Here is a 15,882-nt window from a genome sequence, read left to right as displayed (position 1 = left end):
GAAGTGTTCCCTCCATAATTTAAGATTGCTCTGTACGTCGGTCACCAGTTCGCCGTCTTTGTTCTTACAGGAAAACGCCCCGGTCTTAAAACCTTCTGTAAGCCGCCGAACTTTCTGGTAGAATTTTCGGGCGTTGTTCCTGTTGGCCAGCATCTCAAGCTCTTCGCACTCACGTATTTCGGCCTCTCGTTTCTTCTGTCGGATAATACGTCTCTCTTCCTTTTTCAGCTCTCTGTAGCGATCCCACATGGCTCGCGTTGCGCCCGATCGCAGCGTGGCTCTATAGGCGGCATCCTTTCTTTCTGCGGCAGCATGACATTCCTCGTCGTACCCATTGTTTTTTCGGGCTCGCCGGAATCCGATTTCTTCTTCGGCGGCGGTACGTAGAGAACGAGAAATGTTGCTCCATTGTTCGTGGATGCCGGTTTGTTGGGCAGTACTCTCTGAGAGCAGGAGTGAGAGTCGAGTGGCGAATCTTCTGGCTGTCTGTTGTGATTGCAGCTTTTCGAGGTCGAACATTCTTTGCGTAGGTAGATGCACGTTTTTTGCTGCACAGAGGTGCGTGCGCAGTTTGGCTGCAACAAGGTAGTGATCCGAGTCAATGTTGGGTCCTCGGATCGTACGTACATCTAATACACTAGAAGCGTGTCTTCCATCTATCACAACATGATCGATCTGGTTTCGCGTTTTTCGATCAGGGGACAGCCAGGTAGCTTGGTGTATCTTTTTATGCTGGAATCTGGTGCTGCAGACTACCATGTTTCGGGCCCCGGCGAAGTCGATCAGCCTCTGTCCGTTACCGGATGTTTCGTTGTGTAGGCTGAATTTTCCGACTGTGGGACCAAAAATTCCCTCCTTGCCCACCCTGGCGTTGAAGTCGCCAAGCACGATTTTTATGTCGTGGCGGGGGCAGCGCTCATAGGAACGTTCCAGGCGCTCATAGAAAGAATCTTTGGTCGCATCGTCCTTCTCTTCCGTCGGGGCGTGGGCGCAAATTAGCGATATGTTAAAAAAACGGGCTTTGATGCGGATTGTTGCGAGACGCTCGTCCACCGGAGTGAACGACAGTACTTGGCGACGAAGTCTCTCTCCCACAACAAATCCGACACCGAATTTGCGCTCCTTTACATGGCAGCTGTAGTAGACGTCGCAAGGTCCTATGGTTTTCTTTCCTTGCCCCGTCCATCGCATCTCTTGGATGGCAGTGATGTCAGCCTTTACTCTCACGAGGACATCAACCAGCCGGGCAGAGGCACCCTCCCCATTAAGGGACCGGACATTCCAGGTGCATGCCCTCAAATCATAGTCCTTAGTTCGTTTGCAGGGGTCGTCATCAGTATAGGGAGGTCTCATCCGAGGCTTTTTAAAGTTTTCATTGGGGGCGATTTTTAAGTGGCGGGTCCCAAACCCAACGCACAACCAGCTATCCTGGAATGTTTCGCCTTCTCACTTTAGCTCACTCCCGAACGGGTGTTCGGAAGCTACCCAGAGGATACGTGGGCTAATCCCGGCCGTTGTGAGCTGCTTGAACCATATGTAGAAGAATCGTCCTGGCCACTCCCAAGTGAATGGCGATCAGTAACTTTCCCCACTTGCGTGGACTTCTACACATGGAACCATCCCCCAGGATAAATGGCTTACACGCCCTAAATAGCAGTAGATGCAGGCACTTCACTTATATACACAGAGAGCCTCAAGTTCTCGGACTTCTGATTAGAACAATTTAGCGGATAGCTTTGATTTGATATGGATTTATGCTAATATAAAAGTAATTAGGTATAAAGCATCGAAAACTTCAATATTTTACTTACTTGGTGCTCTTTCTTGCGTTACTTCATTTAAATGTGTAAGTTTGTTTAAATTTCATCTTTTTAACATTCTTTATTCTTTCATTTCAGGTACGTATTCAAACCTCCCGCAAAATATTTAATTTCATTCTCACTGCCTATCTCAAGTCCTGGATTATTGAGATGGCGAAAAATGGATACGTAAGTATATATTTTTCCAGAATTGAATCCTTACCACGCACTTTTATATAATTACATACATATGTGTGCACCCACATACATAAATATTTGATATCGTATATGCGTACGTAAAATTATTTCATTATTTTGCACAATTTCGAATTTTCACTCAACTGCACAAAAGTTATATTGAACTGGTATGTACAAGGTGGCACAAAATCATCCACTTTTTGTTTTGGGATAATGTTTTTACCAAATTAAATTTGGAATGATTTTTGAATCGAAATCTTTATTTTGACCCTTACGCTCTCCGCTGCTTGTCGGTTTGTATGCTGCAGCTGTGAGCTCCACAGTACAAGTGTCAAAAATTATGGCGTACGGCGTAATTTGTGGAAATTGTTAATTCTCCGATAGGGTGATTAATTTGGCGCGTATTTACGTATTCACTGTAATATATTTTCACAAAAGATTTCTTTGGTCTTTATATATTTGTGCAAACATAAAAAAGGAACTGGTGAGCACCAAGAGCCGTCGTGGTTCTGCCATTTCCTACTTATCATCAAATCACGATCACAAAACAAAATGCCTGCCCATCTCCGATTTAGTGTTATCTTCTAGGTATGCTTTGAATATTCCGAGTAAAACTTCTTGTTATGTGCCAGCACTCGAATGAAATGCCTAGGAGCTCTACTATATGAGAAGCCAGAATGTCTCTCGGAGTTTGCGTTGCAGGGCTTCCTGGCTTCCCGGGCTTCCAGGCAGGCTTATTGCAAGAAGTCTACTAGGAAGAAACGTAAAAGTCAAGCTCCATCTGGTACCACTAAGGACTAATAGATCTATGTGTGTATATCTATAAAAAAAAAATATTTACATAATTTTTTTTATTTCAATAGTTGCAGATTATAGTTATTAATAAAGAAGTTTGTAAGCCCCATATCCTAGTTTAGGGCTCCATATGGAAGCATTTTTGATAGTAGTATATTGGGATAGATACAGAGTTTAACTGGTTTTAAAAACCGTAAACCGAATAATTGTTTTGCACGAAAATAAATCGAAAGACGGCTCATGCCATCGTCGTTAAATTAATCTAAATATTTTTTTTCTCAATACTAGAATAAATAATTATCAAATTTTGTATATTTCACTTTTACTTGCAATAAATACTACTACTACTATATTGTTTTGGGGTTGAGGGTAGGGTTGGAATAGGCCGCAGAAATTGTGGAGTTGAAAGAAAAGTAGAAGAATATGTTTTTTTTGTACTCGTATTTTGTTTGTGTAATTTGGTGGTTCGATTATCAAAATTTGAATCAGAATGTAAACAATCATACAATATAAAGCAACACAAGAAATCTTATCACTTTGACATTCAAGCCAGTAGCAAGAAAAAACCAAACAACTGTTCTAGTAACTTCACCTTGTATAGATTTGCCTCGGTTTGATTGCTTGATTGAAAAACAATTACAGCCACCCCAACACTCACGCAAAGTTTATCGTTATGAAAAGTTAAAAATAATGAGACGAAGGATAGCTAATAGGTTTGAGTCTTTGTTTAGCGAAAACTATTTTATCCCCAGCTGCGCCTTGAAACGTTGCCAAATTTCAGTTATTATTATTAGTGAACCGAAAATATGCCTTCGTTAATGCTAATCGATCCAACAGTTTTCGAAAATAGTCTCATTGTCGGTACTTAGATTACCGAGATTCGTTTTAGTCAAAGAGATTACAATTATGGATACCATGGACGTAGTTGTGTACCGATTTTGCTTCTTTTTTATACCAATCTCTCTTACAGGCAAACAGACACGACTATGTTAGATTAGGTTAGCCAGGTTGCTTGTCTAAGGCAAGGCACTCGGTGGACCTAAGGCCCATTGCAATACCTACATTTGATTTCCATCCGCTAACTAAGTTGCTTAAACCACTGAGATCCTTTAAGAAATAATTGCCAAGATATATATTTTTTTTTTTTTTTTGCCTCCTTTATTAATTACACCTGTCGTATGACACTAAGTAATTCTTTCTGCAGCTTGGATTTTATAACATTAATCATTATCAATATTACATTTGGGTTAAGTTTTTGTGTGAGTTTACAAGTGTAGGTATGTGCATAGCTTTAAATTATTCTAGTTATCAGCTGAGTTGGGGTTGGTCGTTTGAGCCGCCTAGAGTTTGCCCTTTCTGCTGTTGGGAGTTGTCGCATGTCATTATTGGAATGGTTCATTAAACGGACAATATGATTTGTGCTGCGTTTGCGGATGATTTCTGCTACTGTTTCGATGTTGAGATCGCGATGAATGTCTTCGTTTGGGATGTACCAAGGTGCATTGGTTATAGTTCTGAGTATTTTTGATTGTAGTCGTTGAATAATGTTAATGTTACTTTTGCTTGCAGTACCCCAGATTTCTATGCCGTATGCCCAGATTGGCACAATCACAGTTTTGTATATAAGTATTTTATTCAGCAATGACAGTTTCGAGCGCCTGCCAAGTAGCCAATATAGTTGTCGGAATCTGTTTTTTACCTCATTTCTTTTCATCGTAATATGTTCTTTCCAGAGAAGTTTGGAGTCAATAGTCATTCCAAGGTATCTTGCTTTGGTGTCTATTGGGATTTGTGAGTGGTTTATTGTCAGATTCTTGTGTCTTACTTTCTTGTTGGAATAAACTACATGAATTGTTTTGCCACTATTGATTTGTATACCCCAAGCATTAAACCATGTTAGTGTTTTGTTCAAAATTTGTTGTAACTTGTTTGTTGCTGCTTCTAAGGTTTTATGAGTTGCCAATAGGACAGTGTCATCTGCAAAAGTTGCTATCATGTCGATACTTGCAGGCAGGGGAATATCAGCTGTGTACAGCACATATAGTACAGGCCCTAGTACACTGCCCTGAGGTACACCGGCTTCCATGAGTTGAATATTAGAGTATTTGTCTCTATATTTCACATAAAAGAATCTGTTTGCTAAATAGCTTTTCATTAACAAATAGTAGTCGAGTGGAAGATACTGTTTAAGTTTAAATATTAAACCCTTGTGCCACACGCTGTCGAAAGCTTTCGCTACATCAAGATACACAGCAACACATGTATTTCTTTTGTCAATTTCTGATAATATTTTATTTGTTACTCTATGTACCTGTTCTATTGTTGAGTGTTTTCTACGAAATCCAAATTGGTGTGAGGGAAATAAGTTTCGCGCCTGTAGTATGGGGTCAAGGCGGTCAAGTATAAGCTTCTCAAAAAGTTTAGATAATGATGGTAATAAACTAATTGGTCTGTATGAAGAAGCTTCAGAGGCATCTTTATTAGGTTTGGGTATTGCGATGATTTCAGCAACCTTCCAAACCAGTGGAAAATACTTCATTCGTAATGCTGAGTTAAATACATTTCCAAGATATATGGTACGGCTTTTTTGAAGTGCAGGACATTCCCAGAGGAGGACTAAATGTTGACTCATCTTATCACTCTAAACTTTTTGGCAAATCCAACCAAGTGTGATATCTTTAGAGCAGCGAAACCACAAGTTTTCAAATACATACATATGTATTCACCATTTTTTAGTGGATTTTAATTAGTGGTATACGGCTCTCGAATGGAAGCGAACTAAATTGTAGAAATTCCACGTCTGCCAAAGAGACGACCTGGAACGGTATCAGCTGCCAAAACAGAGTTTTGCTAAAAAAATCGAACCTGAATGACCCTGTGTAATACTGTTCCTTTCCTTTAGACACTAACACTGCATAAATTGATTGATAGATTGGTTTTTCATTTATTTCATAAGTCCAGTCTGTTGAGCTGTAAGAAAGCCGCTTGATTCTTCTGCAACAGTGGACTTCTAAAGAAATGCCATTTGCAATATCCAAAATTTTCAATAATTTACTACAAACATTGTCTTACAAATATTCATATAGTTTTTAGTTCTCCATTAAATACGAGGAGCGGAGTGTTTGAAATCGTCAGTGTTATCGAAAGGTCAGTTTTCGGTAAATTCAACAATCTAATTTATTACATATGTATCGAAGCTATCCACTTGGAATTTTAAAATATTTTGTAATCTCAATTACCAACTACCGCAGAGCAGAGCTTATAACTGTTGTTTTATAATAAAGAAATGCACAATTGAAATGCAATTCACAAAAACTGATTTCTGTGTGTTTCTTTTGCTCTGTTTGCAGGTACGTTTCCTAGACCAGATTTGCAAGAGAAAAAATATGTAAAAAATAAATAAAAGAATTGACTGAAATAAAGTAAAAATGTAATAATAAAAAAGTACAACAAAAATTAAAACATATATGTATATGTATATACATATAACAAAAACGAACTCTTGAATAAATGGAATATCATGTGACACTACAACAATGCTAACAACAAAATAACGGCAAGAAGACCTACGATTTAACATTGAAATGCAACTGCTTGCGGTATAGCAACAACAAGAATAGCAAAGCAAACAAAAACAGTTCAGCAAATTAAATTCAAAATAATTTCAAGGAAGCTGATAACTTTAACCAAATCACCAACCAACGCAAAATACGATATTCAAATGAGAAAACCCAAGAAAAAAGCGTTTTGCATTTTAGAATAACAACAACACGAAGCAGAGAGAAGCAAATAAACAAGAATACTGTGATGTAAGTGTTGTTACAACACCATTATTGCTGCTGTCATAATAAGCACTAACATACGTATATACCTATGTGTACGTATGTATGTATGCAAATGTAAATATGTATAGGTGTGTAAGTGTAGTAAAAACAATATGGCCTCGTCGGTTATAGGACCATTTTCTGGTTCCGGGCAGAATTTGGCACTGCTACCAATGAACGATTTATTTCCCTAAGTAAAATATTCTACATAAAACCAAACAAAAGTTTCATAAAACATGAAAAGTAAAGAAAAAATTTAAAATATTGCCAAAACTTGTTTTACTAAAAAATAAAAACTTAACTTTATTGAAGCTTAATTTGGGCGCAAATTCATGAATCCCTTTAAGGCAGAGCTAAGCCATCCCGTCGTTCTTTCCAGTGCAGCAACACAAACAAATTCAGATTTAGTATTTAAACAAACATGTTGGATGCCTCGTGGGCTCAATATGTTTTTTCACCATGAAAATTCTGATGTAGTCAGGGTCCATTCTCCTTGAATGCAGCGATATAGCGCGGAGAAGGTTGAGACATCTCAGCCATTTGCAGCCAGAAGAAAGGCACATACACTCAGTCCAACCCAGTTCTATCCAAAGTTTAATAAGGGAACTGGGGTTGGATGAGGTACTGTGATGGGTAGAGGGCACATGAGGTCGAAGTGGAAACCTTCAAAAAATATAAATCTTATCTAAATCAAGGTCATATAAATATTTTAATGCAATTCATGTGAGAATTAGTTCCATTTAATTTATTGTTGTTAATTTAAGTGTATTTTAATAATATAAAACTAGTATGTAACCCCCGAAAATCGGGTGGGCTTTTGTCCCACGGAAAGTAAACAGCATATGTGATACTTTTATATATTAAAAGTTATGATGATTAGAAAAGTGTATATTTTTATTCATATGTAATATGTAAGAACTTATGCATATAACATTTTTTGTCTCTCTCTCCTCATTTTTTAAAACTATTTAAAATTTTTAGTTTTGCAAAAAGGATCAAACGCACACAAAATTTTTAAATACATACATACGTTTATATATTGTAATTCAATTGTACCATATATGAACGATAACAAAAGTGGATGCTTCTACCAATCATATCCAATACGTGACGTTTCAAACATTTATCACTTACTTACCTGCTCTATTCCTCCACTTAAAGTAGGAACTCTTCTTGGTCGTCCTCTAGGCATATTTTAAAATTAAATATGGATGTACTTTTTTCTTAAAATAAATTCTATTTTGCGTCTGTTCAAAATTCTTTCTAATTTGCACTGTTACCGTTGTTTTAAGTGAATTGACAAATTTCAAGTCAATTGTCAATTCATACGAATTATTGCCATCACAACAAAATTTTGAAAAAAATTCGCAGCACCCGTTAGAACTATGTTCATGAATACATATTTATTAGTAAAGAGAACAAAACAAAACAATTAAAGAGTTCTTTGCCCATAAAATGCTGTGCTCATTAGAAAGAGAGCTAAACAAAGCAAACGTACTCATATATATGAGTATATTTGTGTGTCAAATCGCTTTGCATAGACATCGCTGTTATCAATATGAAAATTTTGCTAACTTTACACGCAAATATTTCATGAACAAATTAACCAATTTTAATTTTTATAATTTTCCGGAAATATGCTCATCAAAACCTTTCTTTTGATATATATTTCATATCTGTACATATTGTAGTTTAGTCAGAATAAGCGCCATGTTTTAAAATAATACTATAGAAGATGTACAAATAAGAGGAAATGAAGATTATTTTTAGGGTACAGAAAATAAGGGTCTATTAGTGTCAGACATTTAAATTTTCGGAAGTCAAATATGCTATTCTGAAGGCGACCCCTTAAACTTAATTTTTATTTTTAAAATTTATTTAAACTTTCGGAAGTCAAATATATTTAGTATTCCGCACTTCAAGTATTCTGAAGGCGACACCTAAACCGAAAAATGAGAAAAAAGCTTTTTGCTTTATTTGGTATTCTCAAAAAGACTCAATTAGGAATTGAACAAGACTACTAACAATCCCGTGCGTTAAGTATAGTAGAAGTAATTCAAAAATTAGTGACATAAAACAGCCGAGGAAGGGTTTCAACGGAACTCGTTTTGTTACAAAAAAAAAAAAAAAAAATTCGCCAAATTGGGTTTGGATCCGCTATTTATTTGTTAAGCTGTTATCTTTAACTATTTAATTAAATAATATATTTACGTCTAGTGAAACAAGCATAAAGAGATTTCAAAAATTGTTTTCGAGAAAAGAGTACGGAACATCAACTCGTTTCCCATTGTTTGAAGGCGACTTAGACGTCCTATTAAGGATATTACTCGGCACTTTAGTAACCAACTGGCAACTGGCATCATTCAAAACTATACCAAAAATATATATTCATTTATATTTTTTATCGGATATATTTTTTAGTTGCATGAGAACTATCGAAGTTCATAGAGCGAAGTGTTCAAGAAGATGCCAAAATGTCCATTCGTCATCGTTCTCAACTTGTTGCTCTTTGTCCTTCGACTAGGTGGACAATTTTACGCAAGGATCTTGGCTTAGGTGCCTTTACAATACAGCTCATGCAAGAATTGCACCCAATCGATCATTGTTTGCGTCGCGTGTTTGCTGATTTGGCATATTTATTAGTCCGATTTATTGGAACAAGTAGTCAAAAATTGGACTGATCGAATGGATCATGTAACTCGTATGCCGGTTGTCATATTCAAAAAATAAATGCCATGAAATCATCTACCAGATTATAATAAAAAACTTCATTCCAACAAAATTTCTGTTTTGTATTATCATTTTAAGTTCTCAAGCTCTATACTTCTTAGACTAGGACTCAGTGACTATCTTGCCTGAAGGTGCCCATATACATATATATGTATATACGTACATATATGCATTCTAAAATATATACTTATATAATTGGCGCTTACACCCTTCTTGGGTGTTTGGCTCAGCTCCTCCTCCTATTTGTGGTGTGCGTCTTCATGTTGTTCAACAAATGGAGGGACCTACAGTTTTAAGCCGACTCCGAACGGCAGATATTTTTTATTAGGTGCTTTTCACGGCAGAAATGCACTCGGAGGAATGCCATTGCCTGTCGAGGGGCGACCGCTATTAAAACAAACTTTTTCTTCATTTTGGTGTTTCGCCGAGATTCGAACTTAAATTCTCTTTGAATTCAGAATGGTAGTCACGCACCAACGCATTTGGCTACGGCAGCCGCATTCCAAAATACAACAATTTAATATCTTTGACACTTTGTGAAGCGATTAAGTAATCCATTTAACAAATTTCATGTTGAGCTCGGTTGACAGTAATGCGAACATTTTCAACTGAACTTGGATCACCCTGTATAAAAGATAATAAAATGTGCATGAAATTCCCACTGGGGATGTAAAAAGTGTTGCAGCTTTTCCGTTACGTTTATTGTTGTGGCTAATTAAACATCGTGAATAATTCATCACTGCCCCACCGAAATTAACTAATATTGAAACATTTAAATTCATACCTGCACACATAGGTACTCGTATGCAAGCGCAAACAAATTAAAAAAAACTCAGAATAATACAAAATTGCATATTCATGCCGATTCTGCGCTCTAAGAGGAGTCTTCGAATCTTTTTGTGATACAGTGGAAAGTTTTGCAAGCGAATTGCATTATTGCATTGTTGCATTGAGGCTGTTGCAAGCGCAACGCAACAATATGAAATATCTCATAACATAGCATACGAACTGAGTATGATTTATGTCGCATACATATGTAGTTACTCATTCGTAGAGCAACAACAAATGCGAGAATGTCTATGCTGGTGGCGATATTGCCCTAAAGCTGCTGGTGTAACATTGAGTTGTATAAGAAAATTTATTCAAATATGTATTGTATAACAAAAACCTTATTGGCAAGCACTAGCCTGACCTAGAGAATACGAAATAGTTTTCAAATCAGATGCATCTTAAGTTTATGCTTTACAAAGTGCAAAGGATCGATCTTCATTAGAATCAAAACCTTTTTACTTAAGCGAGCTGTACTTGCAAATATACAAGTAAATAGTATGCACATATGTATGTATATGTATATGGGGGCGATCCATCTGCTTTTGGACTTTTATCTTTCTTGAGGACACTCCGAGTTCAATAAAATTATGTAAATAAAAAAATTTTGTTTGGAAAAAAAATTCAAAATTAAGTTTTACCCAATGGGCCAGAAGCTCCAGATTTTGGACGAAAAGGTATTTTTTAAACACTTTTTTTTAATGAAATTCAAATTATATGATTCTCAACATCTTTGTGCACACATTACTGAAAAAGCTTGGTATAATATTCATTGAGAACAATTCTGGGACTTCTTTAATATTATACAATAAATAATTTCGAATATTCTTTCTCCAATATGGTTTTTATGATAATATTGTACAATATTTAATGTTATAAGTTATTTTTTTCTTTTACATGTAAAATTGTAAATAAAAAAATATTATACACTTTTTTGCGCATTTTAGTTTTAATTGATTTTGTGGTCTAAAACAACTTCTACTACTATACCGTCGACTCATGAGTACTAACTAGTCCACTCAAATAACGGTTTTCACCTCGAAATCAGACATAACTGAAATATTGCATAAATCTTTATTTTGACGTTCTAAAAGTTGTCACAAAAGTCACATAAAATCTCATGTCCGCGTCATAAAATAAATAAAGGTCAAAGGTCATGAAAGCCAATTTTTTGCAAAAAACGAAACAAAAAAACCACAAACAACAAAAACGGGATGTTAAATCAGATTAGGAGTCTTCTCGTGGCACATCCGAAATGCTTAAATAAATGCAGCAAATCCTAAACGTAAGATTTAAAAATTGAAAATTGCGAATACGAATTTAAAAAACCTTAAACATAAAAAACTTGACAATCTTGAAACATTTTTACAATAGCGTGTGCTATTTTTAACTTATGAATCTGACTTCAAAAACCTCCGAGTGTCGACTTTTACGCCAATCTGAAGGAGATTTAAAATATTTTAGTTTTTTGCCAATCTGAAAGTTTTTTATTTATTTATTCATTTTTGAAATATTGTTCGCCCTGAAAACCCCAAGTACCAAGTTTAAAGTCGATCGGTTATGATTTTGAATTTGTATCACTTTTCGCTGTTTGCTGGTCCATAGTCCATTGTTTTACCTCAAACCAAAAAAATCTTATTATAACAATTCTATTGCATTAAATCTATCCTAGAATTTTCATTAACAAGATAGTTTTCTAGGATCTACAGATTTCGAGAAAAAAATTCTTGAAAAAATTCTTGCAAAAAAAAAGCAAACAAAAAAGGTTAAATGTTGCAAAACCGTTTGGCACACTTCACTTACAACCCAAATACAACAAAAATACTAAATAGCAACAAAAAGTAAAGTTCAAAAGTTCACAGGCGCATGGAATGCCCCATATATTAAATTGGCTCTAACAGTTTAGAAGGAATTTTTGAAATTTATTATTGGAAAATTAACAAATAGGGAAATGTATATGAACAAATTTGCCCCGCTGTTAGTTATGACATTACAAACTAGAAAGGCGTCGACCCAGAACGACCACCAAGATGCTGATGCTGATTAATTGCTATCACGCCAATCACTGGGCGCCTAGCGCAAGAACAAATGAATTTCTTTGGTTTCGGTTTTCAGCTTTTGCTTAACCTGTGACATGTCAGGTTTGCGCCTATGCGATTATTACCATCTATGTTGTCCGGTCGCTATGAACCTTTTGGACGTTCGCTATTTCGTGCTGCCTATGGATTCCTGTTTAAAGCAGCTGTGCTGACTTCGTGCGCTGGTTTGCGCAGAGTAAGCCCTATCCAGCGCCAGTTTCTTTCCCGAATGTCAATATTTAGATCCACGTTTGAGACTCAGCGGTTTATAAACATTTGAAATTCAGTATCTAGAAAGTTAAAAGTCGTAAGTTTAACTAAAACTAAACTAAACTAAAACCGTATTTGCTTTGTCCGCTGATATACTTAAACAATTTTTTTTCAATAAAAATAAACTATAGGATTAAGTAAGTAGAGTTGACTAAAAAACATGAAAGAATCGATTCGCCGATGAAGTATCGCCAAGAGCCAAGTGTTTTCACTTTCTTATTGAACTCAGTATTCGTTCCCTTTTATTTAGATTGTGGCTGTTGATGTCATCCAAAAAGCGCTGAAAGGCATTCCGTGCGACGATGTAAATTACATGTTCTTCTAAGATTGTCTAAATTTCGTAATAGTTTTTCTTGTGTTTTCTTCCATATAAAAAATATCGAAAAAGCGAGAAAGAAACAAGACAAAAAATCACATTTTTACCCCACTTGAAACTTACATTTTATTATACCAAAATGCAATGATCTATAAAACTGCATACTCGAAATCTAAAAAGTTTGACTTTTTTATGAATCTAAGACTTTGCGTTATATGGTTTTTGTTGTAATATAAACTATATTTTGTTAAAAAAAATGATTCAAACTAAAAAGTAAATAAATAAATAGCAAAAACCTGTCAATATGTAGCGTGAACTTTTTTGTTTAAATAAGACAGAAAATCCAGCAGCTGTATATTAAAAATATTTTTTGATTTTTCCGAAAACATTCCATAATTCGACCATCTTATTGCAACAATTAGCTCGAATTTCGGAGATTGCACTGTAATTATAATACCGATTGCTAAAACTTTTAAAAAGAAACTATTGAGGAGAACCTACTCGTGTAATTTTGCATGATTGAATACGAGCACAAAACTAACATTTAATAAAAAATAATATACAGTAGGTTCTGTTTTTATGCGGCTTTTTTTTATGCGGTTTTGAAATAGTGCGGTTTTTTTTAAATTACAAAATGCATGTCGACCTATCGGGAATTGTACATATAAACAAGATTCTAAACCAGCTAAGCAAAAGCTCATCACAGATTACATCAGAAATGCTAACCCTACAAGTATGGAAGATATATAAAGATATAATTTTCAAAGATACAATATTTTGTTTATGCGATTTTATTTAATTATTTCAGATTCATGCGGTCTATGGAACGTATCTATAGTAATAATATGGGACTAGTGCCCTTTTTTATGCGATTTTATTACATTATTTTACATTTGAAACGTATCTATAGTTTTACTATAGAACTAGTAGCTTTTTTTATGCTGTTTTTTCTTTATGCTGTTTCTTGCGGAACGTATCTACCGCATAAAAACAGAACCTACTGTACTTACTTTTCTCCAGCACTCTCAAACAAAATAACACTGACTCTACTACTATCTGTTTATATTTTTCAAAATATTTTCTTAGCACTAAGTAAATAGGTACTATCAGTGTATGTGTTAAGATCCACTATCGTGGATCCCCATTTCCATTTCATGGACCCCCAAATTTTTTTTTCGCTGACGCAGACCCCTTGCAGGTTGTCATAGACCCCCAGGGGTCGATATAGACCACTTTGGGAATCACTGGTTTAGAACATAAGCGGCGTTTGCGGCCACACTTGAAGAGGCTGGTAACGAGCTCTAGCTTGACTTCGAAATATACATTTTTACATACACACACATTTTGTTCTATCGATGCCTTCAAATTTCGATATTAAGTCTTGAGAATGCATGATGAATGCGGTTAAGATGAAATTTTCTATAAATCGATAATTGCCAGCAACACACCCCAACCAGCACAACTACCACCACATATATGTGCATATATTTATATGTGCTAAGCACCTATGTGAATCGCACGAAGATGTACATAAGTTTTAGATTTGCATTAGGATGTGGCGTATGAGTGATATGTGTTATTTGTATGTACATATGTGTGGACGTAGCAATGCCCACCTTCTGACCGATGCTATTTCGTAAAACTAAAATTAATATTGTAATTTGCCGTTCAATTATGTAATTGCTTGCAGTAGCATGGTTCCATTGGTGATGAAAAGTGAGATAAGCTATCCCCCCGTTATTTAAATTATTCTTATGCATTTATGTGTGTATGTACTTAAAGCTTCGGATAAATATGGAGTAAGGCCGGCCAAAAATAACACAGCGGCATAATGCTTTCATTTTCCGCTTCCACGACCCATTTCGGTTTTCTGTTGTTGCCGCAGCGAAATGGATAATGCAACGAGCTACACTGACAACATCCAGGGCTATACCTAACTGCATCCTTAGATTATCCTACTATTGTGTAACATCGTTAGTTCAATTTTCAGCGAAAAGAATTTCATGTTTTAAGGTACTGCCACATGTAGCAAGGAAATTACTTTCAGCAAGTATATCATTTTGAAAAGCAATCACACCTTGCATGTAAATCAAATAAAAGCTTACGGGGAATGGGAAGCCGAGCATAGCGGAGTTTCAGGGTGAGCTTGTTTGCGGCTTTATTTATTTGAAATTTTTAGTGAAAACCAATGTTATGCGGCTGAAAACCTTCTCTAAAATTTATTAAGCCTTGTAGCTCGGGGGACTCTAAGAGAGTTGCTCTAATGTGAAGAGCTTGATGCAATGCATCATATTAATTTGTATTTAGAACATAACAGAGTTGGGATGGCATCCTCAAGGACACAGACGACCCGGTCGTCCACGAAATACCTGGAGGTGTTCTAACCTTCGTGATTTAGAAGCAGTTAACCAAACGTGAGATGTCGCAAAGAGAATAGCCGTTAATCGAAGGAGATATAAATCCTGAAGGCCTATGTTCCCAAGTGGAATAATAAAGAAATAAAAAAAAATTAAATATTATTTCTAATCATCCGCGTATAGAATGAATTCTATGAACGAATTCTCCGGAAATTGATTTAAAAAAACTTAATTTCTGGGTGAATTCTGGAAAGTTGGAAGTTTAACCTGCTACAATATCCTGAAAGCAATTGCGCCAAACTAACGCAGGTCTCACAAGGCAACTAAAGCTCTTCGTCTGCGATTGGTGGTAGTTGGACTCCGTTGACTGCATTTGGGGACGGGAGTTTGAGAACGTGGTAAATGGCTCCTGATGAATACCGTTTAGTGCCTGTCTGTATATTGTCTGGTGTAGTAGTGGTTGAAGGATCATATTCATTGGCGGCGCCGCAGACTAGGAATATTTCTCGATCGCACCCATGCGTATGTAAGAGATGAAAAATTTTGGTCGATATGTTCACTGAAGGTGCATATAAAAAGTCAGACTTTTCGAAAATTTAGGCTGAGACCTGAAAACAAATTGCTTTATCAAGGTAAAGATTTTTTGGTGTAAAGTAAAGCTAGCGGCATTTTTTGAAATTATATCGA

The 15,882-nt window shown here is 35.9% G+C and overlaps 1 protein-coding gene across 8 annotated transcripts in view; it reads left to right on the top strand.

Moving 5' to 3' along the window:
• The window catches only part of LOC128865166 (protein split ends), a 125,641-nt gene that overhangs the window by 77,826 nt on the left and 31,933 nt on the right, over positions 1 to 15,882 (top strand). Inside the window, exons 2-3 of one of the 8 annotated variants that reach the window (XM_054105237.1) lie at positions 1,899 to 1,988; positions 6,143 to 6,601. The exons of 6 other annotated variants lie outside the window; for them this stretch is intronic. In XM_054105237.1, coding sequence (XP_053961212.1) covers positions 6,600 to 6,601 — 2 coding nt within the window. In that variant the 5' untranslated portion in view covers positions 1,899 to 1,988; positions 6,143 to 6,599. The remainder of the gene's footprint in view (positions 1 to 1,898; positions 1,989 to 6,142; positions 6,602 to 15,882) is intronic. One more of the 8 variants, XM_054105235.1, reaches the window with a different exon arrangement.

This window comes from Anastrepha ludens, chromosome 5 (genome assembly GCF_028408465.1).
Source record: "Anastrepha ludens isolate Willacy chromosome 5, idAnaLude1.1, whole genome shotgun sequence".
Taxonomy (NCBI): domain Eukaryota; kingdom Metazoa; phylum Arthropoda; class Insecta; order Diptera; family Tephritidae; genus Anastrepha; species Anastrepha ludens.
Note: the sequence above shows the minus strand (reverse complement) of the source record. Positions and strands in the feature narration are given on the sequence as shown.